The sequence below is a fragment of the Fukomys damarensis genome, unplaced genomic scaffold, assembly GCF_012274545.1.
Source record: "Fukomys damarensis isolate Sample0158 unplaced genomic scaffold, DMR_v1.0_HiC HiC_scaffold_19, whole genome shotgun sequence".
In the NCBI taxonomy this organism is placed as follows: domain Eukaryota; kingdom Metazoa; phylum Chordata; class Mammalia; order Rodentia; family Bathyergidae; genus Fukomys; species Fukomys damarensis.
The window spans coordinates 64,644,787-64,669,712 of NW_022900931.1; the positions used below are offsets into that span (position 1 = coordinate 64,644,787).

Consider the following 24,926-nt stretch of genomic DNA (forward strand, 5'->3'; position numbering starts at 1 on the left):
ACTGACCTGGAACTCACTATGTAGCCAAGGCTGGTCTCGAACTCACAGCGATCCTCCTGCCTCAGCCTCCTGGGCACTGGGATTACAGGCGTGCACCACCACGCCCGGCTCCTCAGAGATTATTCTTGATAGCTGGGACCAGGTGGGACATAGCCTGATGAGCTAATGGAGTGAGGGAGCTCTTTATGGTATAGGAAGGTGAGGACCATGTGGTCTAGGCTGAACTTGATTGTCTCCTTATCAGCCATGCATAGAAAAGGAACAAGGATACATAATGTAACTGTCTCCTGGGGCTGTGCCATCCAGGATTTCCATCTTAGTCAAGGAGACTGTGTCTTTTTTACTATCTTATCTAGGAGGAGAAAGGCAGTAGAGATGAGACAAAAGGACATCTTTGGGCTCGGCCCACGGCAGTGATCCTGTTACCTCAAACTCTCTAAAGTAGGTGGGATTACAGGCCTGCACCACCATGCAAGTTTATAATTATTTTTGTTATGGTTGTTGTTTGAGACAGCATCTCTCTAGGTAGTTGAGACTGACCTGGAACTCACTATGTAGCCCAGGCTGGTCTCACAGCAATCGTCCTGCCTCCGCCTCCCAAGTTCCGGGATTACAGGCATGTGCCACCACACCCGGCTCAAAGTGGACATTTTTTGGGGGGTACCAGGGTTCGAACTCAGGACCTTGAGCTTTTGAGGCAGAGGCAGGCAGTGGAACCACTGAGCTAAGTCCCTGGCCCCTGCTATAGCCAATTTTGTTAGTGAGCTTGTGACTCAGCTGCTGTTATCTGGTGATCATCTGAAAATTGTGGGCAAGGTGGTGACATCTTGAAATTAATATCAGTCTTCTAGTTTGTTTTTGTCTTTTGGTACCAGGGATTGAACTTAGGACCTTGTGCTTTCGAGGCAGGCATGGTGCCACTGAGCTAAATCTCCAGCCCTTTTTTTGTGTGTGGTTTTGGTTTTTTTATGTGTTTTTCATTTTGTTTTGTTTTGTTTTTTGTACCAGGGATCGAAATCTGGACCTTGCACTTGTGAAGTAGGCTGTGGCACCACTGAGCTAAATCCCCAGCACCACTGTTTTATTTTTTTATTATATTTTGGGAGGGTACTGGGGATCAAACTTGGGTCCTGGTGCTTGTGAGGCAGGAAGCAGAACCACTGAGCTAAATCCCCACCCCGGTTTTATGTTTTTTTGACACAACGTCTCATTATATAGTCCAGGCTGGTCACAGACTTGTGATGACTCTCCTGCCTCAGCCTCCCAAGTGCTGGGATTGCAGGCATGCACCACCATGCCTGCTAAGTCTTTTAGTTTTGAGTCATATGAGTCACCATGTCACAAAAACATAGGCTATAGTAGAAGAGCCTGTTACTAATGTCTCTATTTTGCAGAAGAGAGAAATGGGCTCAAGAACCCAGGGCCTTACCCCAAAATCACGGTAGACCTGAACAAGACCTGGTTGCACTCACCTGGGGTATAGCCCCAAGGCTCATAGTAGGAGGGGAAGACCCCAAGGTGACAGCCACGCACAAACTCCTCATAGTCCACAGGGAGCAGGGGGCTTGTGGAGGAGAGGAACTCTGGGTGAAAAATCACCTGGCAGGTAAAAAGAAGAGCTTCGCTCAAGCATTTTATGTAACTATTTCCTGAGGACAGGGTGTCCCATAGCACGTGGATGACAAGACAGAGACTTCAACCCAAGTCTGCCTCAGAAGCCAACAATGCTTTTGATAAATCTGAGGGGTGTGGCTGCCATGCCCAGGGTGCAATTCACCCCCTCTGCCATCCACATCCTCCCCTGGCCAGCATCCTCACCTTAACCCTGTCAGCACTGCTATTGAAGAGGCCAATCCGGCGGATGGTGGTCAGGATGGGGTCTGAGGAATCATCCAGCATATTGTGGGTGCACACAGGGGGGAACGACTGCCGCTACAGGAGCCACAAGTGGAGGAGGGGTGGTGAGGGAAGAGACAGAGAACTTCCTACTTCCCCATGGAAAGGCCCAGAAGACCAGGAGACAACAAACCCAAGAGAGTCCCAGGAGTTACCAGTTCCCACTTAGCTCTAACTAGAAAGCATCTTTTTCCTAAAAAGAACTACAACTCCCAACTGTCTCTGGGGCGGCCAGGGTTAAAAACCTCCAGGGGTGATAGGGAGTTATTACTATCATGTTCTGTATTCTTGGTTCTGTCATTAAAGGAATCCAAAAGGACCTATAATTCGCCCAGTCAGTGGGAACAGGCAATATGGCAAGGAGTTTCAAGGCCTGCTGGGAGTTGTAGTTTGCTGATGAAAATCTAGCCCCCACCCTCGCTCCCAATAGGAATCCAAAGAAACTACAATTTCCAGAAGTCACAGCCACAAAACAAAATTAGTGTTAGGAAGCCCCAGAGGTTACTGGAATGGACAGTTCTTTGAAACTCTTCCATCATCTTTATTTTTTATTTTGAGACAAGGTCTTGCTAAATTGCCCCAGATAGGGCTCAAATTTGTGATCCTTTTGTCTCAGCCACCCAGAGTGCTACCATTATAAGTGTGCACCACCATGTCCAGTTTCCTCATCTCTCATTAAGGGTTTCACTCAACGTCAGTCTATTGAGCCCAGAGGTTCAAGAAAATACAACTCCCAGAAGCCCTATGTAAGCAACATTCATGAGTGAGACAGGCTGCCTTATGGTCATTATAAATTATAGTTTAGCCAAGAGTATTTTATAATTTGTTTTTGCAAAGTAGCTGTCTCGGTTTTCATCAACCCTAACCTAGGTACTAAAGTCCCTTGACCCTAGGGAATGAGAACTCTAATTCCCAGAAACCTCTAGGGCAAGGGAAGTCAATGTTGCAGAAAGCCCCAGGGGCTGCTGGGAGTTGTAGTTCTCAGTTTGTGATAGTGCAAAGGTTTCTATTCTGCCTAACTCCATCATCCTCAGTAATCAAAGAAGCTAAAGCTCCTAGAGGTGTGTGGGACTAAGACCTGACTAGTGGAATGAGAAACTGTGACAGCTAGGTGTGGTGGCACATGCCCGAGGCAGGAGGATCGCTGTGAGTCTGAGGCCAGACTGCTACATAGTAAGTTCAAGGCCAGCCTGAACTGCATAGTGAGACCCTGTCTAAAAAATAAAAAGAAAGAAAAAGAAACAGCGGCAGTGGAGGTGTCTGGGAATTGTCATTTCTGTGCTCAAGGGTCCAAACCGTACCTGTGTGGCAAAGATGGCCCTCTTCATCATAGTGAAGTCCTCCTTGTCCAGCATCTTATTCATGTCTGGGAGACTTCCCCTGCAAGGCAAGTGGGGACATGCTTGTGGGGCTGGGTGAGAGGAGGGCTGGGGTCCAGAAGGGTAGAGAGCTGAGGGCCAGGCACTCACACCAGCAAGGATTCATACAGCTTCCTCCCGAACTTCTCCTTCACCGCGTTGGCTGTGTCCCTGGAAGGAGCAGAGCAGCATCACAGACATCAGCTGCCATCATTGCTACGTTTGGGGGGGGCAGCAGGGAAACTGAGGCTGGTGCAGAGAAGCCGCACACTGGGGCTTCCAGGCTGGAGCATGGGGACAGGGGGCAGGCCTGGAAGGCTCGGTTCCTCATGCCTTCATCAGCTGTGTGACCAGGGACAGGTGGCCTTTCCTCTCTGACTTCATGACTCATCTATCAGATGAGAATAAAAATAGAATCAACCTCAGAAGTTTGTAGCCAGAACTCCACGAGGTCAGGAGAAAAAAACGCACGGTGCCAGGCACGCAGTGAGCCTCCCCAAATGCCAGCTATTCTTAGGTTTGACCAGCCGTGGCAGCGGGAGATGCCACGCCCTATTATATGAAAAAGGAAGATTCTGAGACAGGCATATCTACATGTAATGCTGATAATGACATTCTCTACTTACAGTCCTCTAATAGCTTTAACCTCATTCCCTTTTCTTGGTTGAGACAAGGTCTCTCTATGTAATTCAGGCTGGCCTCAAACTCATGGAGATCCTCCTGCCTCAGCCTCCTGAGTGCTAGGATTACAGGCATGTGCACCAGGTCCTGTTCAGCCTCATTTATTACATCTCCTGCCATGCTGGCCCCTGTGCTATTTCTCAAACACGGCCAGGGCCTTTGCACTCACTGTGCCGTGCCTGAAATGCCATTCTGCAAGGACACACAGGCCCCATTTCCTCCTCTACTGTCTCTGCCCAGTGGCACTTTCTCCATGTACCTGTCCTGGCAACCCCGTCTTACTTCCAGCCCTGTCTCTATTTTGCCAGAATATTTTCTAGAGGACTTTCTACAACATGAGCTTTACGAGGACAGGGGTTTTGAGAGTTTGTGGTTTTTCCTTGTGGGTGCTGGGGATTGAACTCGGGGCCTTTCAACCAGGCCACATCCCCAGATTTTTTTTTTTTTTTTTTTTTGAACATGGAGTCTAGCTAAATTGCCCAGGCTGGGCTCAAACACGGGAACTTCCTACTTCAGTTCCCCAGAGCAGTGGGATCACAGGGGTGCGCGACCATGGCCTGTGTTTCAGTTGTCTTTTTAAAAGGATGACATGGCATTTCTGTTTTGCTTTTTGTTTTGCAGCTCTGGGGATGGAAAGCAGGCGCATGCACGAGACAGGCTAGCGCTCTACCACCGAGCTGCATGCAGATCCCAGGAGGCCTCGGAGCCGGTGATGTCCCCAGGCACGGAGGGTGGCGTGATCACATAAGACAAAACTGAGATGCCGAGAGAAGCACTGAGCCCCCGGCCCACGGTGGAATGGGGCGGAGGGGACTCCCAGGGGGAGGGTGGGGGCCGCTGACCACAGCTGCTTGCGCACGGCCTGGCCCTTGAGGGTTTCCACGTTGAAGTTGTTGGTCCGAGCTGGCATGATGAAGAAGGCGACCACCGTCTGCTCACTGCTATTCACCTGGGACGCAGAAAGGGGAGGCCAGGGTCACATGAGGGTGGGCAGAGGACAGCCGCGCGAGGCCAGCCCCAGGACCCCTGGGACTCTGCCAGGCCCCTTCCAGCTATGGAGGATCACAAGACAGCTGCACTTGCGGCTTGGCCCCAGATCTCTCTGGGTCTCTACACCCTGCACCACCGTGACTTTCCCTGACGCGCCACCTCCCTGGTCTTGTGCTCCCCCGCATGCACTTTTTCTTTTTTTTTGAGACAGGGTCTCACTATGTACGTAGTTCAGGCTGTCCCTGAGCTCACTGAGTAGCTCAGGCTGGCCTTGAAACTCGTGGCACTATGATGAAGATTATCATTATGTATATCTAAAATGTCCAAATCAATGTTTTGCTTTAAAGAAAAAAGAAAAGAACTCATAGCAATCCTCCTGCCTCAGCCTCCCAAGTGTTGGGATTACAGGTGTGTGCCACCAAATACAGCTCTAGGCACTGATTTTATCACTACACACACACACACACACACACACACACACCCCCACCCCCCTCACCAAATACAGCTCTAGGCACTGATTTTATCACTACACACACACACACACACACACACACACACACACCCGCCCAGCCCAGGCCTCACTCTGAGTAGGTAGTTGAGCCGGGCCAAGGCTTCCATGAAGACGTCAGCCCCCTTGTTAGAGAACTCATAGCGGCCAGCAATAAAGAAATACAAAGTCTTGTCCAAGTTGAAGTCCAAGTGCCTAAAGAAGCCAAACAGCAGGGTGAAGCCCAAGAGCCTCACCCTGTGGTCCTGTCCTCAAAACTACAAATCCCAGAAGCTATAGAGGCAATTTTAGGAAATGTCGAGATATCACAAAGCCTCACTCCTAGGAGCTATGGTTTTTTTCCTCCTCAGATGGGGATCACTTTTATTTTTCCCCACTGTTCTAAAGAAGCTGAGCTCCTAGCTGCCTGAGAACTCCTCAGACCAGGGGCCCAGGACCAAATTCCTCCCCCGGACCCAGGTGTTCAGGCCCCATCTACTCGGGCATAGGTATCTGGACCACATACCCATAAAAATGGCCCCGAACAAACTCCTGGATCCGAGCTTTGCTCTGAGCATGGAGATTCTGGAACTCATGCATGGCAGAGAACTTCTTCACATTCAGTCCGTTGGGGGTCACAATATCTGGGATTAGGGTAGAAGGTCTCATGTCTCATTTCCTCATTTGTTCATTTGGACCAATACGGGTGAAGGAATCAACGAGATAAAGAACCCATCCCTTTTGCAACTTGCACCAATGGGTATGGGTCTTCTGGAAGCTCTCTTCAGCTGCTCTGATGCCTTCTTCCCTAATATCACATGCTTATGCTCACAGGCATAATCACCAGCCTCCTCAGCTCTTGCAATGGCTGACCAGACTGACCCATATCAGAGATTCTAGGAGTTGTTTTGTTTCCCCTTATCTTACCCAGAGGTGGAAGTGACTAGATATTTCCAACATGTTGTTTTTCCCAAGATATACTCTCTACCTTCAAGCCTCTTTCAGGGACTCAACCACTTCCTCACCTCATAGAAATTATTATTGTTGTTGTTGTTATTATTATTATTATTTTGAGACAGGGTCTCAGTATGTAGTTGAGACTGACCTGGAACTCACTATGTAGCCCAGGCTGGTCTTGAACTCACAGAGATCCTCCTGCCTCAGCCTACTGAGTGCTGGGATTACAGCTGTGAGCCACCACATCTGGCTCTTACCTCACAGAAATTAAAGGCGTGTCAACAAAAGACTACAACCCCTAGGCCAGCTCCTATGGCAAAGTTTCAAGAATCTATGGAGCTGGGCAGGCACAGGCCTTCTGGGTATTGTAGTGTCCACCTTATGCTCAGTGAGAATGGGTACTCAGACCCAGCAAAAACCCCAGTTCTGACCCTACTTTCCTCAAAAATAATGTCTACTATCTCTGCATTCTCTTTTGGGAGACAAATGACTACAGGAGCCAATTACTGAGTTTCAGCGTTTCAGAAGTTTCAATGGAACCACAACTCCCATTAGCCTCCGGAGCAGACAGAACCAGGCAGCCTCATTTATAGGTTACCACACCAACCCCAAGGCCTTCTGGGAGTTGTAGTTATTTTCTTTACATTTTTAAAAATTGAAAAAAAAAAATTGCTCTTGGCCCTAGAAATAGACAGCCTCCTTCCTCATTCACGTGGAGGGACCCTGGCCCAGCCCCTACCTGGCTTCCTCTTGAGTAGGTGCTGCGCCTCAATGGCAGTTATCTGGGACACAGTGGTGAAGACATGAGCACAGTGTGCTGCTGCCCGCTCCATGCAGTAGCGGTGATAGATTTGTCTCTCCCCTGCTTCCTTGTCTACATTGAACTGGGGGAGGGAGGGAGGCAGGATGCTCAGGTTTAGGAGGACTGGGGAGAAGACTGAAGGTCCAGACTCCAGGGTCCCGGGGGAGTTTGGGGATGGGAGGAGCCGGACTCCCGGGTCTCAGGGGGTGGGCGCTGGAGGTTTGGGCTCCTGGGTCCTGGGAGAGGAGGGAGTTTGACCCGCTTGGGTTTCCCAGGGCTGTGGGCACAGCGCCCACAGCGCACCGCGCCCCAGCTCACATTCTCCAGGTTGTTGTAGAAGTCCACAGCACCAGCGCACAGGTATCGCCCCAGCAGCGTGGCGTGGGTGGTAAAGATGGTTGCCACGGGCAGCCGCCGGGCACGGCACAGGCAGAGCCCTACGCCTGCCAACCACTCATGGAAGTGGGCAACCACATGCGGCTTCTCCTCACTCTGGGCCAGGAACTGTGGGGCAAGAGCGATAGGGTCACTGGGTCTCACGTGTACCATGGGTCAGCAAACCCCGACAGAAGCAGGGGAGAGGTAACTTCGCTACCGCCATTGCTCAGTGTGGGCTGCTGTCCCCTAGGCACTGCGAGGCAGTCAGACCAGCTGGTCTCTCCCCCAGAGTCTGGGTTTGTTTGTTTGTTTCAACCTTCTAAGTCCTGGCAAGGTTGAACTGGAAAGACTGAGGTTTAGTGTCTCCAAGTTCTAGACACAATTCCTGGAGACCCCTTATCTTAATCAGTACTGGCAAAGAGACTACAATTCCCAGAATGCTGTGGAGCAAGCAGTTTTTAAACTGTCCCAGGGCATGACAAATCAAGTATCTTGAGCCTTTTAAATCCTAAAAGGGGATCAGAACCAGGATTCCTGGTTCTTAGATAGGCTAGAGATTTTCAAGTACCCAGGTCCACATCTGAAAGCTTTGGTCTAGCCACTATCAGACTAGAGAACTGCAACTCCTAGAATTCCTCAGGCCTCGGTAGGGGCTCAGAATCTGTAACTTGGAAGACTGCAATAAATGAAGCTAAGGTCAACAAAAGTTTGAGTTTCTTAGAAAACAGGATTTCCATGTCCCCAAAGACCAGAGCTAATAATTGGTTCAAAGAATGTACAATTCCCAGAATACCCCAGGAGACACCCATGAGGGGTGGTGGTCATTGCAGTTTTGGGCTTAGGGGGAAAAGTGTGAGCGGGGTCTGCAGTAAGTCCTACCTCACCGAGGAACCAGGTGGTGAGGAAGCCAAAGAGGACAGCATCATTGGCCTCGCGGTCGTACCAGGGCACCCCAATGTTGCAGGTGTCCCACAGCTCTCCTTTCCAGCGTTCCAGGGCCCAGGCGGAGGCCCCGACATCCAGGAGCACCACCATGGGCCCCCCCTCAATCAGCCAGCGCCCAAAATACACCTGGATGGGGGCAGTAGAGAGGCTTAGGGCCTTTTTTTGGAGATGGGGGCTTACTACGTAGGCTGATTTTGAACTCAGAGATTCTCCTGCCTCAGCCCCCTGAGTGCTGGTATTATACGAATATGGCACTATGCCCGGCCGTCACGATGCTTTTTCCTATTACCTTTTGTATGTTGCTACTTCCTCCCCGCACCAAGTTCTTTGACTGGAAGCCACCTGACTTCCTCCCCACAGCTTCATTTCTGTCCCTGTCACCATGTGTCTATCACCTGCCACCTCTTCCTTCTGTGCATAAGCCCATCTCTGCAACCGTATTTCTAGCACTACTTGGTTCTCTTCATTCACTCAGGCTAAGTTTCTGCACCCGGAGCAACATCTCTGGAGTCTCTGTCTCATTTCATCCGCAGCCACTTTAGGTGGCCCCTTTCCTCCTGAGACCGTGGCCTTGGTGTCCTCAGCTGCCACAGCTCTCACCAGGACAAGCAGCCTCCGCCCCCACGCGGCTCCTCCAGCCCCAGCCTCTCCCGCTGCCCCTCCCCCTCCCAGCTGTTGTCTGCCCTTTTGCTGGGGGCGCTATTCTTAGGAGCAGCTGCCCGGGAGAAAGGACTGGGCCACTCTGGGGTCCCTTAGGGACACGGTCTGATTCGAGAGGCTCCAGAACCCGCAAACTGAGGCTGTGATGAGTGGGGGAACGCTGACACCTCTGCCCCTCAGCTCTGACTGCCTGCACCTTCTTTTTGCCCTGCACATCCCTCCTGGGAGGTTGAGACTCTCTTCCAGTCTTCACCCTGGGGCCCTGGACTCTTACTCCTCTCTTTAGTTCCTGTGTCTGCTTATCTCAGATGCTATTCACTGGGTGAGCCTGCCTGACCACTCTGCGCAGACATTCATCTTTCTACTTCTGGGCGGGACTTTCATCTTCTCTTTTACGTAGCCCCAGGCCGGCCTGCAGGGAACAACCTGCCTCAGCCTCTGCGTGGGCAAGTACCACCACACCCCACAGGCTGTCTGCCTAACTTTTTCCCTCTGTGGGGCTCAGGACCTTGGGTTCTTGGAGCCAGAGCTCCCAGTCTGCCCGTCCACTCACCCACATTGGGTTCCCCTCACTTCCGGGTGCCCTGCACCTGTCTGCGTGTCTGTCACTTTCCTTTTCTAGGTCTCCCTGGGAAAGTGCCACTTCGGCTGCTCAAGCCTCCCCTCCTCCCGGGCAGCACACTGATGGCCCATGTCCCACCTTACAACCTTTGCTGTTCATGGAGTCCAGCGTCTTCTTCAGGGCTGGGGTCGGGGGCTCAAGCAACTCCACCTGGGTCCTCACGCCCTGCTCCGTGTACGGTCCCACCAGGTAGTAGTTGTCACCCCACTCGTCCCCTGTCACCTTCGCCTTGGTCTGCAGCACCGTGTAGATGCCCCCCACTGCGGGCCCAAGTGTGTGAGCACAGGTCCCATCCCAGGTCCAAGGGTCTGGGACCTGGGTGGGGAAAGGGATGGAGGCCAGGACCTCCAGCACAGGAGAAGTGGGGGGCGGAAGCCAAACTACTGTAGAGGCAGAGGAAAGAGGGGGCTGATCAAGGGGAAAGGGCTGGAGGGTGGACTCCTGGGTCCCGGTAAAGTAGGGGCAAGGAAGGCAGGTGATGGCAATTGTTGGGACCCAGTTCTTGAGCTCCCAGCCCTCGGCATCTGGGTTTAAATTCTCAGGCTCCAAGCCATGGTGGGGAAAATCCTCACTCAGTTTCCTAAATTCTCCAAGAGAAGCCTGAATCATCACAGCCTGACCTCAGGGATCCTGCTGACCTTCTCTCCCAGGTTTCTGCCCCTGACTGGGGACACAGGCACACGGGATCCTGCTCCTCCTATGACCCCACTTCTGACCCAGGCACCTGGGGCCCCACCTCCTCACCTCCTACAGCCCGGGCCCGGGCTGCACAAGCTCTCCATGCACAAGCCCTGGCTCATGCTGTCTCCTCCAACGCCAGCAAAGCAAACCCCGAGCCCCGGCTGTTTGAGGGGTGAGACTGAGACTGCCTAGCTCCTGGGGATTCCAGCTCCCAAGCCCAGGACACAGAAATGCAGGCTCCCAGCCACACCCATCACACAGCCCAGCCCCTGCCCAACTTAGGACTTCCTAGCCTTCCTCTCTGTGGGACACACCACAGGCTCAGGCCCTTGGTTCTTTTCAAGTACTAAGCATTCAGGTCGACCTAAGAATGAAGGTCTCCGAGCCACCAAGTCCCCACAGGCTTCCACTTCGACCCACGCGTTCTCTCTCCCAATGACTGTGTCCCCAGTCCTGAGGGACAACCCGAGACCACCTTCCTCCGGACCACAGGTCTGAAACCTCAGCCTCCTCCCACTTTTGCATGCTCAAGCCCCACCCCCAGGTCCTTCCTGGTTCAGGTCCCAGGTCTCTGGGAAGGCCCCTTCCGAGACCTGGGAATCTGCTAGTTTACTGTCTTCTCCCCTAGGAACTCAAGGCCTGGAAGCCTCCTTCCATCTTAACTCAAGCTTTTCAGCCCTTCCCGCTCTGGGCCTAGGAGACAAACCCAGTCTCTCTCAAGGACAGAGGAGTCACAGGCATCTTGCCCAGGACCCAAGAGTCCCCGGTAGGGCTCTGTAATCCTGAGTCAACCTTCCGGGCCCCCATCCCCGACTACCCTTCTCAAGGGCCCTGGGGCCGGCGTGCTCACCCTTGTTGGCCACCTCCCAGGCCACTTCGAAGAGCACTGTGTTCTCCAGGTCGAACTCATCCTCCCACTCCTCCAGTCCTGGCAGTGAGGACATAGACAACGTGCGGCTCAAAGGCATGGCTGGCGCGGGAAGGGGGCTCCGAGGACCACAGGTGGGGACCCCGGAGAAGTCCAGGGAAGGTACCAGGCAGGGTGAGGGGCCGGGTAGCGGCTGTCGAAGGGAAGCTTGCAGCGCGCTCCGCTTCCTATTACTCGACCGCACCCCCGCCCTGGGAGAGTTCGGACTTGGCCGGAGGCGGCGCAGCGTTTACTGACCCTTAAGGCAAACCTGCAGCGAGCCTTGTGGCCGCCAGGAGGCGGTGCCCGACCCGAGCCAACCATTGGCCAGCGCCCGGGGGCAGGACTCCCGTTTCTCTTCATTGGAGGAGAAGATCTAGTTAGCTCCACCCTCCACCTCCTTAGATGTGGAAGAGCTCCAGGAGGCGGAGTTTGTCCCTGCGCTGAACTGAAGCGATTGGATTTTGGATATGTCAACCTGAAGGTGGAGGCCCCAAGTAGGGAGGAAGAAGAGGGTGGGATAAAAAGGAAAGGGAGCGTGGAGGACGTGTGGTTGCTAAAAGAAGTACGAGGAATTTTGCAATCAACCTCAACAGGGGTGGGGGCTGAGTAAAAGGAGGAGGAGCCAGAAGACGTTGGGAAAGGACGCAAGAGTTCCGGACACCGGTCTTTCCAAAGAGCAAGCGCCGCGTGGGCGGGGTCTAAAGTGCTGCCACGCCCCAACGGTGAGTTTACATATTTATGAGGAGCCATCGAGACGTTCGGATGACCTGCTGGGCTAGAGGGACCAAACGTCTCGCTGCTATCGGGTTTCCGTTTCCGCTAGGACTTTAGCGGTTTGTGAGCATCATGGCAACCGTGGTAAGTGTTGGCGCGTGAAAGAGTAAATCTGCATTCTTGAGTTTGAGGAGGTGTAAGTTAGAGGCCCGAAGCCTGGGTCTGAGGGAGGGAGGTGGTTGAGCCTGGACCCCTCGGTCTGAAGGAAGAGGCTGGGCCCGGACCCTGGGACTGAAGGAGGAGGCCGTGCCTGGACCCCGGGGCGGAAGCGGTTGGGACCTTGTTGTCCTGGGTCTGAGAAAATGAAATAAAACAGGGTGGAATCCTTTAATCTCAGGTTTTATCCCTATCGTGGTATAAACTCCACCTCCAGCCTTGGGCACAGTCAGCGGCCGGTCGTGCAGTCTTTCTCTTCAATATCTGATCTGGGAACCTCGGGTTGTTCATGATGCGAATGCCCCTGAGTTCCAAGGGACAAGAGCAGATGCATTCCTACACATCCCGTGGTGGGCTTTTAGCAAATCGAGTGATGAGAACTAAAACTGCCAGTGGGAAGGGGAAAGGATTGGGGCAGAGGTTGGTTTGTTGTGGGACTGTTTTGGCCATTTTTGTTTTTAGCCCCTGATGCAGGTCACCTGTTTCAACAAGTGAGCGAGTGAGTGTGAGACCCAAGGCTATGAGACAAGTTACACTGGGCCAGGCACCTGCTCCAGAAACATATGAATGAAGAAATGATGTAGCCAAAACTTGGGGGCAGGGCAGGGCTTCCAGATGCTTTGGTCCCCATCTTGACCCCACTCTTTTACTTTTTTTTTTTTTTTGGTACTGAGGATCAAACTCAGGTCCTCGTGCTTGCAAGGCAGGCAGCCGAACCACTGAGCTAAATCCCTGGCCCGCTGACCCCACTTTTTTTTGTTTTTTTGCGGGGGAGTGTTGAGGCAGGGTCTCACTATATAGTTGAGACTGAACTGGAACTCACTATGTAGCCCAGGCTGGTCTCGAACTCACAGTGATCCTCCTGCCTCTGCCTCCCGAGTGCTGGAATTATAGGCGTGCGCCACCATGCCCCGGCCTGGTGACCCCACTCTTGAGGGAGGAAGGGCTGGGGAGAGTTCAGGCTGTTGCTGTTACAATGGCAAGGAGGAAAAGGTGGATAGAGAAGTAGAGAAGAAATTGGCTGGTCCAGAGTTCACGGTTTTTAGGGGTGAGGAAGGCAGCATTGCTCACCAAGTAATTCCGTAGTGCTAGGCCCTGAGGACAGAGCTGTGACTAGACTGTCCTTGTCTTCCTGAGACAGTGTCGTGGGGCTGATTATCAAGCTGTTGGTGATGGCTTAGTGTGGTGGCAGGGACTGGGATTCGGTCTGTTTCCTGCCTGTGGAGGAAAGGAATTTCTCCTGGCAGATGGGAAGCAGGGAACGGGACATTACAAAGGTCCTTCTTATCCATCTTCCTGCACCTCCAGACTGCCACAACCAAAGTCCCAGAGATCCGCGATGTGACAAGGATTGAGCGTATCGGTGAGTGAGCAGGACAGTAGCAGCGCCCGGAATCCACCTGCCCCTGACCTCCTGTCCAGGTCCCTGAGGAAGAAAGAAGGACAGGAGCCCAAGTTTCAGGGTGGGCTCCTGATGTAGGTGCCAGGCGGTTGCAAATGCGGCTTCTCTGGGTGCCTGTGGAGTAGGCCTGAGCTGAGCTGAGTGCCCCATACGCCTGGCACACCAGCCTGTGCTCCCTGGAGAAACTCAGACCATGTCCCCAGCACGGGGCCACACAGCAGACTCTGCAGGTGACCCCAAGTGCATGGATCTGCGTGCTGTGGAGCCCTCACAGTGTCCCCAAGTGGGTAGAGACTGTGACCCCCATTTGAGCTGAGATATCTGAGTCTCAGAGACCAGGTCACTCAGGAAGCCGAAGGGAAGCAGGGCCGACAGGGCGTGACTCACACAGGAGGGATGGGACTACGATGGGTGGCAAGTGCTCCCACGAAGGGCTGGAGGGTGGCTTCTGGGAGCTCCTTGCTGGATTCTCTGAGCACTGCTACTTCCAAGCTGTATACCCAGAAGTTTCTTGCCCCCGTGCCTCAGTTTCCTAATTTGCGAGTGGAGCTAAGTAGTTCCCCTCCTTGGTGAATGTAATATCCAAAAACATAACCGGGCCGGGGATTTAGCTCAGTGGTGCTGCTGTTTGTCTTACAAGCACAAGGACCCGAGTTTGATCCCCGGTACCAAAAAAAAACCAAACATAATACAGTGTCTGCTGCGCATGCCTGCACTGCTCTACCTGGTAAAGCTTGGCCCTGCTGGGATCTGAGGACCCCACAGGACCAGCTGTGCCCAGTTGCTGCCCTTGGGTGCCCCCAGGCTAGCACAGGGATGGCAGAGCTCCTCTTGAAGCACCAGGTGGTAAATCTTTCCTCTGTTGAAACTTAGTCAGCTCTGCTGTCGCAGTGCAACGCAGCCCATCACGTGGCATGCCTGGCTCCCATAGGCTTTGTAACCTCCCAGGTAACTGGTCCAGGAGCTGTAGTTTTCTGGTCCTAGTGAAAAGCACTAGAATCTGTCTTATCTCTCACTGGCTGTGTGGTCTGGAGTATGGACCCCAACCTCTCTGAGTGCCTGGTAGATAGGGACCTGGGGCTGTTGTCGATGATGCCCAGTATTCCAGGGTGACGGTAGCTGGGCTCCTTGTCTCGGGGATATGTGGCAGGAAACTAGCACTGAGAATGACTGAGCCATAAGCTCAAAGCTCATTGTCATCATTAGTCCTCTGGGTAGTTTTGGACGATGATGTGGCCAACCAGGTGGCAGTGATCTTTGTCCCAGTAGAACATGTTCTAGGCGCTGTCCCCCAAGGAGGAGAAGGCTTGGGCCCCATCTAACCAAGACCAAGAAGGAAGCTGGAGTTTATGGGCAGCCCTCAGACTTCTGGGAGTGGAGGAAGCCGAGCTCTGTTGTTTCCCACACACAGGTGCACACTCCCACATACGGGGACTCGGGCTGGATGATGCCTTGGAGCCGCGCCAGGTAGGAAAGGGGCTGGGGTCCTGGGCCCCAGGGTGTGGGCTGTGCTCTGACCTCTCAGACCTTTGGGATGCCTGGTTACACAGAAGGATTTTACTGGTCCTAAAAAACTGGGGCAGAGCCACACGTGGTGGCATACACCTGTAATCCCTGCCCTTGGGAACCCGAGGCAGGAGGATCCCAGAACGAGTTAAAAGGCCAGCCTGGGAGCCATAGTGAGTTTAAGACCAGTCTGAACTACATAGCAAGGCCTTGTCTCAAAAGAACCAACCAAACAAACAGGAAATGTGGGGTGGAAAAGAAGGTTTTGGCTTTTCTCAGAAGATCCAGGCAAGCAGTGTGGCTGAGCAGAAAGTGAGCGACCTAATGCATCCTCCTGCCTCCCGCCTTCAGGCTTCGCAGGGAATGGTGGGTCAGCTGGCTGCCCGGCGAGCGGCCGGCGTGGTGCTGGAGATGATCCGAGAGGGGAAGATCGCGGGGCGGGCAGTCCTCATTGCAGGCCAGCCAGGCACTGGAAAGACGGCCATCGCCATGGGTAAGAGGCCTCCTGGGGCCGGAAGTCCCTCCCATCTAAGTCAGGGTCGTTTGTCTCGGCTTAACATACACCTCAGAAGGGTGGTGGCACAGACACTCAGTGTTCGTTCTGTCACATAGAAGAATGTAACAGCAGCCATTTAGGGTTAGCGAGCAATTGGTTAAAGTCTTCTATTTTACTGCCTCAACATTTTTGTTGTGTTGTTGTTGTTACTGAGTATTGAACTCAGGTCCTTGTGCTTGTGAAGCAGGCGGCAGAACCACTGAGCCAAACCCACAACCCCAGACTCTTGCCTCAACATTCTTACATGTCAAGGTTACCTCATGTTTCAAGTTGACTGCCTAAACTCCGGCCTTCCTACTCATATTCCAGGCATCAGGAAGAAAGATGAATTGCAATGAAGGTGTACCTCATCGAGTTAGCTCCCTTCAAACACCTTTCTTGGAAATGCCCCAAATTTTTGCTTTTATCTTATTGACCAGAAATTGATCACATCTTTTCACTCTGCTGCAAAGAGAGCTGTGACATTGAAGAGTTTTTTGTTTGTTTGTTTGTTTGTTTTTAAATGTTTTAATTGGGATTATTGCAACTGATAAAATGAGGGTTCTTATGCTAAGAAAGAAGAGAAAACAACTCTGTTGCAGCCTGCTAGTGATTTATAATCTTTGCATTACAACTGTTTTCCATCGTCTGTGTTGAACTCCTGTCCAACCTTCAAAACCCTACTCTCGCTTCACTGCCTTGGAAGCAGTGACCCACTTCCCTCCCACTCATTCCTACCTCTCAGGCTGTGGGACCAGGCAGCAAGGCGCGAAGGAACAACCAGATTTTCAGTGAAGAAACAGCACTCAGGTGTCCTGCTGCACCCTGCCTAGGGATGCACCCGGGGTCCCGTGACTGAATTAGTCCCAAGTCTTGACCTAGTTGACGCCTAGTGGCCACAGATGCAGTCCCTTGTGAGGTGACGCGTGCACTAATGGAAGCAGCTAGAACAGGGTGGCTCCTACCCTCCTGGAGGGCAGGAAGTGTGGCAGCGGTGGCTTCTAAGACCAAAGGATTACTGAGCTGCCCACCTCAAAGGAGGCATTGGGCCCTGGTGCCAGAAGCCACCGGCGATCCAGACCGCCTTGTCCCCAGGCATGGCACAGGCCCTGGGCCCTGACACCCCATTCACGGCCATCGCCGGCAGTGAGATCTTCTCCCTGGAGATGAGCAAGACTGAGGCGCTGACGCAGGCCTTCCGCCGCTCCATCGGCGTCCGCATCAAGTGAGTGGCTCGCGGGCCTCAGGGCCCAGTCCCAGCGGCCCCTGTCCTGACCGCTGCCCCTTGTCTATTCCTGAGAGCCCAGGTGTCAGGCTGTGACCTCACATCTGCTCTCTGCTCTCTGGCCAGGGAGGAGACCGAGATCATCGAAGGGGAGGTGGTGGAGATCCAGATCGATCGGCCTGCGACGGGGACGGTGAGCGTGTGTCTGCTCTGAGTCCCCGAGGTGGAGCGAGGCTTGTTGGGCCTCACTGAGGTCCGAAGCCCACGGGTCAGCTCAGCTGCAGACCAGAGCTGCTCGTGTGCCTGCCGTGGGGTTGGCTGGCTGCAGTGCAGTGGTTCATCCCTTCGCAGACACTGGGAGCAAGTAAACCAAGGTGATGGCGCCGTGAGAGGCCATCTGGAGGCTCCCTGTGTTCATTCCGTGGGGTTCGGCTTCAGCACATGCTCTGTGGGGTCCAGATGACGGTGCCCACAGCCGCCTGCCCCCACCCCTTTGCTCTCTCCCTCTTCTGGGCTGGGGATATGAGACAGGGTCTCGCTGTGTATAGTTCAGGCCAACCTCCAAATGAGCGGAGCCTAGGCTGGCTTTGAACTCACAGCGATCCTCCTGCTTCAGCCTCTCCTGAGTGCAGGGACCACAGGTATCAGGTATGCATCACCCCACCCAGCCGTACTCTCTTCCTTTTATTTATTTATTTATTTATTTATTTATTTATTTATTTATTTATTGGTACCAGGATAAAACTTGGGTCCTTGTGCTTTCGAGGCAGGTGGCGGAACCACTGAGCTAAATCCCCAGCCGTGGTATCACGTTTTTAGTTCTTTATATATTAAGGTCCAAATGCTCCTGAGATGCTTATAAAAAGAAATCTTAATGGTGCTTACAGTTTGAGCACTTTAGGAGGCTAAGGCAGGAGGATTGCAAGTTCCAAATCAGCCTGAGGCAATGCAGCAACCTAATGAGACACCGATTTTGAAAAAAAAGAAAGGGCTTGGGATGCAGCTCAGGGCAAAAGCCCTGGGTTTAATTCCCAGTACCCCACTCCCCCCCAAAAAAAGAGAAGAAAGGGCCAGGAATTTAGCTCAGTGGCACTATGCCTGCCTCACAAGCGATACCCAGTACCAAATAATGATAATAATAGTAGAAGAAAGCAGACTAAAATGTATTTCAGCCCACTGATCTAACTCCTGGTCACCTTTCATTTCTCTGATGTCTTATTTGCTCCTTTTCTGCCCTCTATCTCTTAGTCCCCTTCTCATCTGTGAAAGATTGACCTCATCTCTCTGCTCCTATTATCTAATCTTAGATTTTTCTCTTTAAATTACATTGGCTTTCTCACATAAGAACACAGTGTGATATTAAGCTTGTGTCTGTCTGACATTTCACTTAACACTGGTCTCAAGGTGCATCCATTTTCCTACAAATGTCTGCGATTTATTCCTCTATAGCAGTAGTACGCCATCATCATGTGTAAATACCATATTTTCTTTGTCCATTCATCTGGTTTTTTTGCGGGGGGTACCAGGGATTGAACTCGGGACCTTGCGCTTGCGAGGCAGGCAGCGGAACCACTGGGCTAAATCCCTGGTCCCGCTTCTCATTCTTTTTTTTTTTTTTGAGACAGGGTCTCACTATGTAGTTGAGACTGACCTGGAATTCACTATGTAGCCCAGGCTGGTCTCCAACTCACAGCAATCCTCCTGCCTCTGCCTCCTGAGTGAAGCTTCTCTTAATGGAGGTAGTTTTGGGGTTTTTTTTGAGACAGGGTCTTGCTCTGTAATGCATGCTGGCCTTGAACTCACTGTGTAGCCCAGGCTGGCCTCGAACTCATGGTGATCCTCCTGCCTCAACCTCCCAAATGCTGGGATTAGAGGCATGCACTATCACACCTAGGTAGAAGTAGACTGAAAATGGATAACTACATTTCATTGCATGGGTTTGTTTTTATTAGGGTATTAGAGCTTGAACACCAAGGCTTGCCATGTGGTAGGCAAGCTCTCTACCACTGATCTATATCCCTGCCCCCCCACCTTTTTTTGGTACTGGGGATCGAACTCAGGTCCTTGTGCTTGCAAGGCAGGCGCTGGAACCACTGAGCTAAATCCTCGGCCCTCCCTTCCCCTTTTTACGTCACTGAGACAGGGTGTCACTTGGTTACCCAGGCTGAAAACTTGCAATCCTCTTGCCTCAGCCTCCCGAGAGGCTGGGGTTGCAGGTGTGCGCCACCTTGCAGGCCTCAGTAGACGTGACTTTTGCCATGTATGTGTTCGCTGTGCACACGTCCCTCTCCAGGAGTCACCTGTGCTGTGCCCCTTGTGAAGCTGTGCAGTCAGAGGTTGGGTCAGGGTGTGTCCGGGTGACTTCGGTGCCCACTGAGCCCCTCCGTGGCCATCTCCCCCTCAGGGCGCCAAGGTGGGGAAGCTGACCCTCAAGACTACGGAGATGGAGACCATCTACGACCTGGGCACCAAGATGATCGAGTCACTGACCAAGGACAAGGTCCAGGCCGGGTAAGGCCTTGGGGCCCTCGTGGGGCCAGGGCTTAGGGCTCGGGCCACCCCTTCCTTACTCTTGCCCTGCCCCACCCAGGGACGTGATCACCATCGACAAGGCCACAGGCAAGATCTCCAAGCTGGGCCGCTCCTTCACACGGGCCCGCGACTACGATGCCATGGGCTCCCAGGTGCGCCTGTGCCTCCTCCCTTCCTCTCCGCGCTGTGTCCCTGCCTCACCTGGCATCTCCCTGGGATCCTCAGCCTGGCACCGCCACTCTGCAACCCCACGCGCGGTGTCAGGTCCTCCTGAAGCCCGTGCCCGTCAGAGTTGTTGAGCGTCCCCGACTGCGGCCGGATGGCTCCTGGCTCCCGCCCTCACTCCCGCCCTACCCGCCCCGCAGACCAAGTTTGTGCAGTGCCCAGATGGGGAGCTGCAGAAGCGCAAGGAGGTGGTGCACACCGTGTCCCTCCATGAGATTGACGTCATCAACTCCCGCACCCAGGGCTTCCTGGCGCTCTTCTCAGGTCAGGCCACCGCTGGTGGCTTCCGGGGACACCTCGCCTGTGTGTCCTGACGCAGCCCCCCATCTCCTTGACCCACCCCAGTGAGCTGCTTTCTGTCCTCCATCTGCCCGTGGTTCCTCCTGGTCGCGGTGGTGTGTTAGGGGCGGGCGCCTGCCTGCTCTCGCCCCTGGTCCTCCTGAGGCCATTCCGGCTGCCCCAGCCTTCCTCCTGCTCTGCCACCAGTCTCGGTGTCTCGCTCCTCCATCCCAGTGTCCCATCGCTGTCCCGGCCCCCGTCTCCTCTGGAGTCCCACATCGCCTCTCTCCTGTAGGTGACACAGGGGAGATCAAGTCAGAAGTCCGCGAGCAGATCAATGCCAAGGTGGCAGAGTGGCGTGAGGAAGGCAAGGCGGAGATCATCCCGGGGGTGAGCGGCCTGCGGGCGGTGGGGGCGGCCTGGGGAGGAGGGCACAGGTGGGAAGCTGACCTGCCCCTGCGGCCCCCAGGTGCTTTTCATCGACGAGGTCCACATGCTGGACATCGAGAGCTTCTCCTTCCTTAACCGGGCCCTAGAGAGTGACATGGCGCCCGTCCTCATCATGGCCACCAACCGGGGCATTACACGGTGAGCGGCTGCGGAGGCTCCTGGGGCAGGGGTGGCTCTGGACAGCAGTGCAGCTGCAGGGTAGACAGGTGGGGCTCCTTCCTGCGGTAGCTCAGACAGGAAAGGTGTGCTTGGCCGGCTTGCTGGCTTTGTTGTTTCTTTTCTGAGATAGGGTGGCTTGCTGTGTAGTTTAGGCCGGCTTTGAACTCATTATGTGGCCCAGGCTTACCTCAGACTCATGGTGATCTTTCTGCCTCAGCCTCCTGAGTGCTGAGTGCTCAGGTGTGCGCTATCACATGTGGCTTCTCTATTTTGTGGTGCTGGAAATGAACCCAGGGCCTCCCGCATGCTAGGCAAGTTTTCTGCCACGGAGCTACACCCCAGCCCAGGAAAGGGAGGTGTTCTTTTCTCTTCAGCAAGACAGCCAGCAGCTTGCAGCAGGCAGACAGTTCGGCAGACAGGGAAGCCTGCATTTCCCAGACTGTGGGAGACGCCCCAAGGGGCTACAGCAAACCTGCATGGAGCTTAGGGATACTTACTTTAATTTGGAGAGAATAAAAGTGACACTCGGTTGACACTACATAAACCACTGTAATTGCTTAAGTTGCTGAGACCTAAGCACGCACACACCGGAACTCTTAGTATTATTTTTGGCCTAAAGGTACAGTGGAGGCCGGAAGTAGTGGCACACACCTGTAGTCCTAATACTGGGAGGGTGGGGCTGAGGCAGGAGGATCGCCACAAATTCCAGACCAGCCAGGGCGATTTAGCTTAGTGAGACCCTGTCTCAAGATTTAAAAAAAATTTAAAAGAACTAGGGTTGTAGCTCAGTGCAAAAGCCCTGGGTTTGCTCGATCACCAGTACCACCTAAATAATAAGCAGTGTGTAAATTCCTGGGACCCTCCACCGCAGGTCCCTGGTGCCCATGCCCCCCAGTCTTGGCTGACCCCTGCCTGCTTTTCCATGGTTCAGCACCCAGGAGACAGGAAGGAAATGGAAGGCAGACTGGGATCGGGTGGGGCTTCCTGGAAGGACTCCTTGCGCCTTCTGCAGCAGCTTAGGAGAGCTGTGGTGTAGCTCTGGGGTCAAACCTGTCCCAGGCCCTGCATTTGATTACCAGCTCACAAAAAGCAAAACACAATTCAGGGAGTAAAGAACATCTTGGCCGTGTTTTCTAAGCCAGGTCAGCAAAGCTCAGTGACTTCCCAAGATCATGTGTCTAGAAAGTGACAGGGCCTGGCAGGTGTGGTGACACATACCTTGGTAACTGGGTAATCCCAGCTACTCGGGAGGCAGAAGGATCACAAATTCAAGGCCAACCTGGGCTTTGTCTGAACTTATGAGACTTGGATGTAGCTCTTGATGAAGCGTTTGCCTAGCATGTGAGAGGCCGGGGTTCAATCCTCAGCATTGCAAAAAAAAAAAAAAGTGGCAGGATCAGAAGAGACATTGCAGTGTGCTTACGACACCCGCAGCACCTAGGAAGACAGGACAGAGACAGGGCCATCCCCTCTAAGGAGGGAGCCAATGTAGCCAATCTGTACTGTTGGTAGATTCTGTTTGTGTTTGCTTTTTCAAGGCAGGGTCTTGCTGTGTAGTACAGGCTGACCTCCAATTCATGGTGATCCTCCTGCCTCAGCCTCCCAAGTGCTGGCATCACAGGCTGGATTCTGGTTTTGGATCTGGGTACTTGCTCAGATGTATTTGTAGTCTCCAAATCACTTCTGGGGACACTTCTCCCATCACTCACAGATGGGCAGACGTGACTTTCTGACCCCTCACTGTAAGCAAGTGTCCTTTTCCTGATCAGTTTAGCACCGTGTCTGTTGCTTTTTTGCGCAGAGTACAGCTAGTGTCCCCAAGCCAGGAGGGCTGTGGCAGCCACACAGGTCTAACGTGTGTACAGAGGTCAGGCACATGTGATAGTGCTGTAGACTGTGACGTTGGTTGAGTGTTCTGCAGGCTAGATGTGGGGGGCGGTACAAGATTGAACCCAAGCTCTTTACACTGTACTGTGTTGCCAGCCCTTGTGTTATTTCATTGTATTTTTATTTATTTTGTTGGCACTGGGAATCGAAACAGGGCTTCATGTTTGTCAGGCAGGCGCTGCACATTGAGCTACATCCCTGGCTGGACCTTGTTTTTATTTATTTATTTGTTTTATTTATTTATTTGGTACTGGGGATCGAATTCAGGACCTTGCAAGGCAGGCAGCAGAAGCACCCTGTTTTTATTTATTTACTTATTTAATTTAACTTAATTTTATTTTATTCTTGAGACAGGGTCTCACTGTGCAGTCCAGGTTGACCTTGAACTCACTGTGTAGCCCAGGCTGGCCTCTTAACTCATAGCAAGCAATCGTCCTGCCTCATCCACTCAAGTGCAGGCATTACAGGTGTGCGTCACCATGCCCAGCTGTTATTTTTTGAGACAGGGTCTTACTAAGTCAGTGTTGCCTAGGCTGGGCTAGAACTTGAATCTTCCTTCCTCATCCTCCCTTTCTGATTAGTTGATGAAAGTGTAAGCAGAAGTTGTCAGGAACCTTGTTTGCCTAAGCCGCAGTGGCTCCCTGGTTGCTAATTGTTTCCAGTGCCCTTACAGAAAGAAGGCAGCTAACGGGACCATGGAAGGATTGCCTGTGTCTCCCGTCGCCTGCCGTTAGCCAGGCTTGGGCTTGCTCAGGTGCAGCTGGGCACAGGACAGCCACAGTCCCTTGCCCTGTGGCGCTGTGTGAAGCGGGGAGGGGACCTTGATCCAATAATCCTGGACATAGAGACCTCGCTCAGACAGTGCCCGTGGTGGGGGTGGCCAGGGACTGACGCAGCTGTGTGGTGACGCAAGCTGCTGCTGAAGGTCGAGCGTGTTTAGCCCTCTGGGCCATGGTAGAGTGTGGGTGGCACACTCGGTGGGGGACCAAGAGCCCTTGTTGCGGTCCCCACCTGACAGCCTGCCCCGCCCAACCCAGCATCCGGGGCACCAGCTACCAGAGTCCCCACGGCATCCCCATCGACCTGCTGGACCGGCTGCTCATCGTCTCCACCTCGCCCTACAGTGAGAAGGACACCAAGCAGATCCTCCGCATCCGGTGCGCAGGCGCAGTGTGCCTGAGTGGGCACTGCAGCAGGGGGCGGGACTGGCCTGCGCCACGAGGTCGCTTCAGAGCCCGGAGGGCATTTCCCGTGACTGATGGGAGGGAATAGGCTCAGGTGGGGGCCAGGAAACCCGGGTTTTAAGTGTAGCCTCAGCATCTGTGGTTATGAGATGCCCGGGAGGGAAAGGCCAGGGTCACTGCTGCTGCCCGAGGCCTGGCCCCACCTGATCCCCGCCCCACCGCAGGTGCGAGGAGGAGGATGTGGAGATGAGCGAGGACGCCTACACCGTGCTCACTCGCATCGGGCTGGAGACGTCTCTGCGCTACGCCATCCAGCTCATCACGGCTGCCAGCCTCGTGTGCCGGAAACGCAAGGTCAGCAGCCGGATGGGCCTCCACACGGCTTCCGGTGCTGTTGCTGAACGCTGGAGGATGTTTTCTTTTTCTTTTATGGTACCGGGGATCGAACTCTGGTCCTTGTGCTGGCAAGGCAGACAGTGGAACCACTGAGCTAAATCCCCAGCCCATATGTTTTCTTTTTGGATGTCTGGTTTTTTGAGACTAGTCTTGCTATGTAGCCCAGACTGGACTCTGATTCACCCTGATCCTCCTGCCTCAGTCTCAGGAGAGCTGGGATGATTGGTGTGCAATACCACCCCCAATGGAGGCTGTTTTCAAAGGCAGGAAATTTTCATCCCTTATGTTTATTTTGCCATCTCCCAGTCTGGCACTTAGTAAGTGCTCATTATTTGTTGACCACAAGTAGGTGCTAAGCCCATCTCCTAGGTGAAGAAACTGAGGCAGGGGCCACAGCCTCCAGGAGGTGGTGGAGGTGGTGGGATTTGAACCTAGGATGCTGCCTTGCCTGCCAGCTGTACCGCCTGAGTGTGGTGGGGTCTGGGCAGGCCCCTCAGGCCTCTCACTCCCCCAGGGCACGGAGGTGCAGGTGGACGACATCAAAAGGGTCTATTCGCTCTTCCTGGATGAATCCCGCTCCACGCAGTACATGAAGGAGTACCAGGACGCCTTCCTCTTCAACGAGCTCAGTGAGTGCCCCACCTCTGCTCCTCCTGCCATTGTCAGCCTCGGAGCTGCACTGACCCACTGCCTCCCTTTTTACAGAAGGTGAAACCATGGACACCTCCTGAGCTGGAAGTCACCCCTACCCCACCATTTTCTATCAGAGTTCAGACACTGTGAATTTGTATAAAATGGTTTTTCAGCTGGACCCATGGTGTGTGCGTTGCCTGAGGCACAGAAAGACGC

General features: G+C 53.4%; 2 protein-coding genes across 3 annotated transcripts in view; one reads left to right on the forward strand and one right to left on the reverse strand.

Moving 5' to 3' along the window:
* Positions 1 to 11,694, reverse strand: part of Gys1 (glycogen synthase 1) — a 16,452-nt gene extending 4,758 nt beyond the window's left edge. Inside the window, exons 1-12 of one of the 2 annotated variants that reach the window (XM_010640753.3) lie at positions 11,308 to 11,694; positions 9,855 to 10,036; positions 8,429 to 8,620; positions 7,490 to 7,675; positions 7,109 to 7,253; positions 5,939 to 6,056; positions 5,508 to 5,628; positions 4,778 to 4,884; positions 3,366 to 3,425; positions 3,198 to 3,276; positions 1,819 to 1,932; positions 1,473 to 1,599 (exon numbers count right to left, since the gene is read on the reverse strand). In XM_010640753.3, the coding sequence (XP_010639055.1) occupies positions 1,473 to 1,599; positions 1,819 to 1,932; positions 3,198 to 3,276; positions 3,366 to 3,425; positions 4,778 to 4,884; positions 5,508 to 5,628; positions 5,939 to 6,056; positions 7,109 to 7,253; positions 7,490 to 7,675; positions 8,429 to 8,620; positions 9,855 to 10,036; positions 11,308 to 11,425 (1,549 nt within the window). In that variant the 5' untranslated portion in view covers positions 11,426 to 11,694. Of the gene's footprint in view, positions 1 to 1,472; positions 1,600 to 1,818; positions 1,933 to 3,197; positions 3,277 to 3,365; positions 3,426 to 4,777; positions 4,885 to 5,507; positions 5,629 to 5,938; positions 6,057 to 7,108; positions 7,254 to 7,489; positions 7,676 to 8,428; positions 8,621 to 9,854; positions 11,283 to 11,307 lie in introns of those variants that run through there. The other variant, XM_010640752.3, reaches the window with a different exon arrangement.
* Positions 11,695 to 11,864: 170 nt separating this feature from the next.
* On the forward strand, positions 11,865 to 24,883 carry Ruvbl2 (RuvB like AAA ATPase 2). The gene is made up of 15 exons (XM_010640751.3): positions 11,865 to 12,225; positions 13,606 to 13,660; positions 15,111 to 15,166; positions 15,557 to 15,698; positions 16,836 to 16,965; positions 17,092 to 17,158; positions 19,370 to 19,476; positions 19,556 to 19,649; positions 19,863 to 19,986; positions 20,297 to 20,391; positions 20,471 to 20,589; positions 23,535 to 23,654; positions 23,906 to 24,035; positions 24,592 to 24,706; positions 24,783 to 24,883. Exons 1-15 carry the CDS (start codon positions 12,214 to 12,216, stop codon positions 24,806 to 24,808), a joined length of 1,392 nt encoding a protein of 463 aa, XP_010639053.1. The 5' UTR covers positions 11,865 to 12,213; the 3' UTR covers positions 24,809 to 24,883.
* Positions 24,884 to 24,926: the final 43 nt, after the last annotated feature.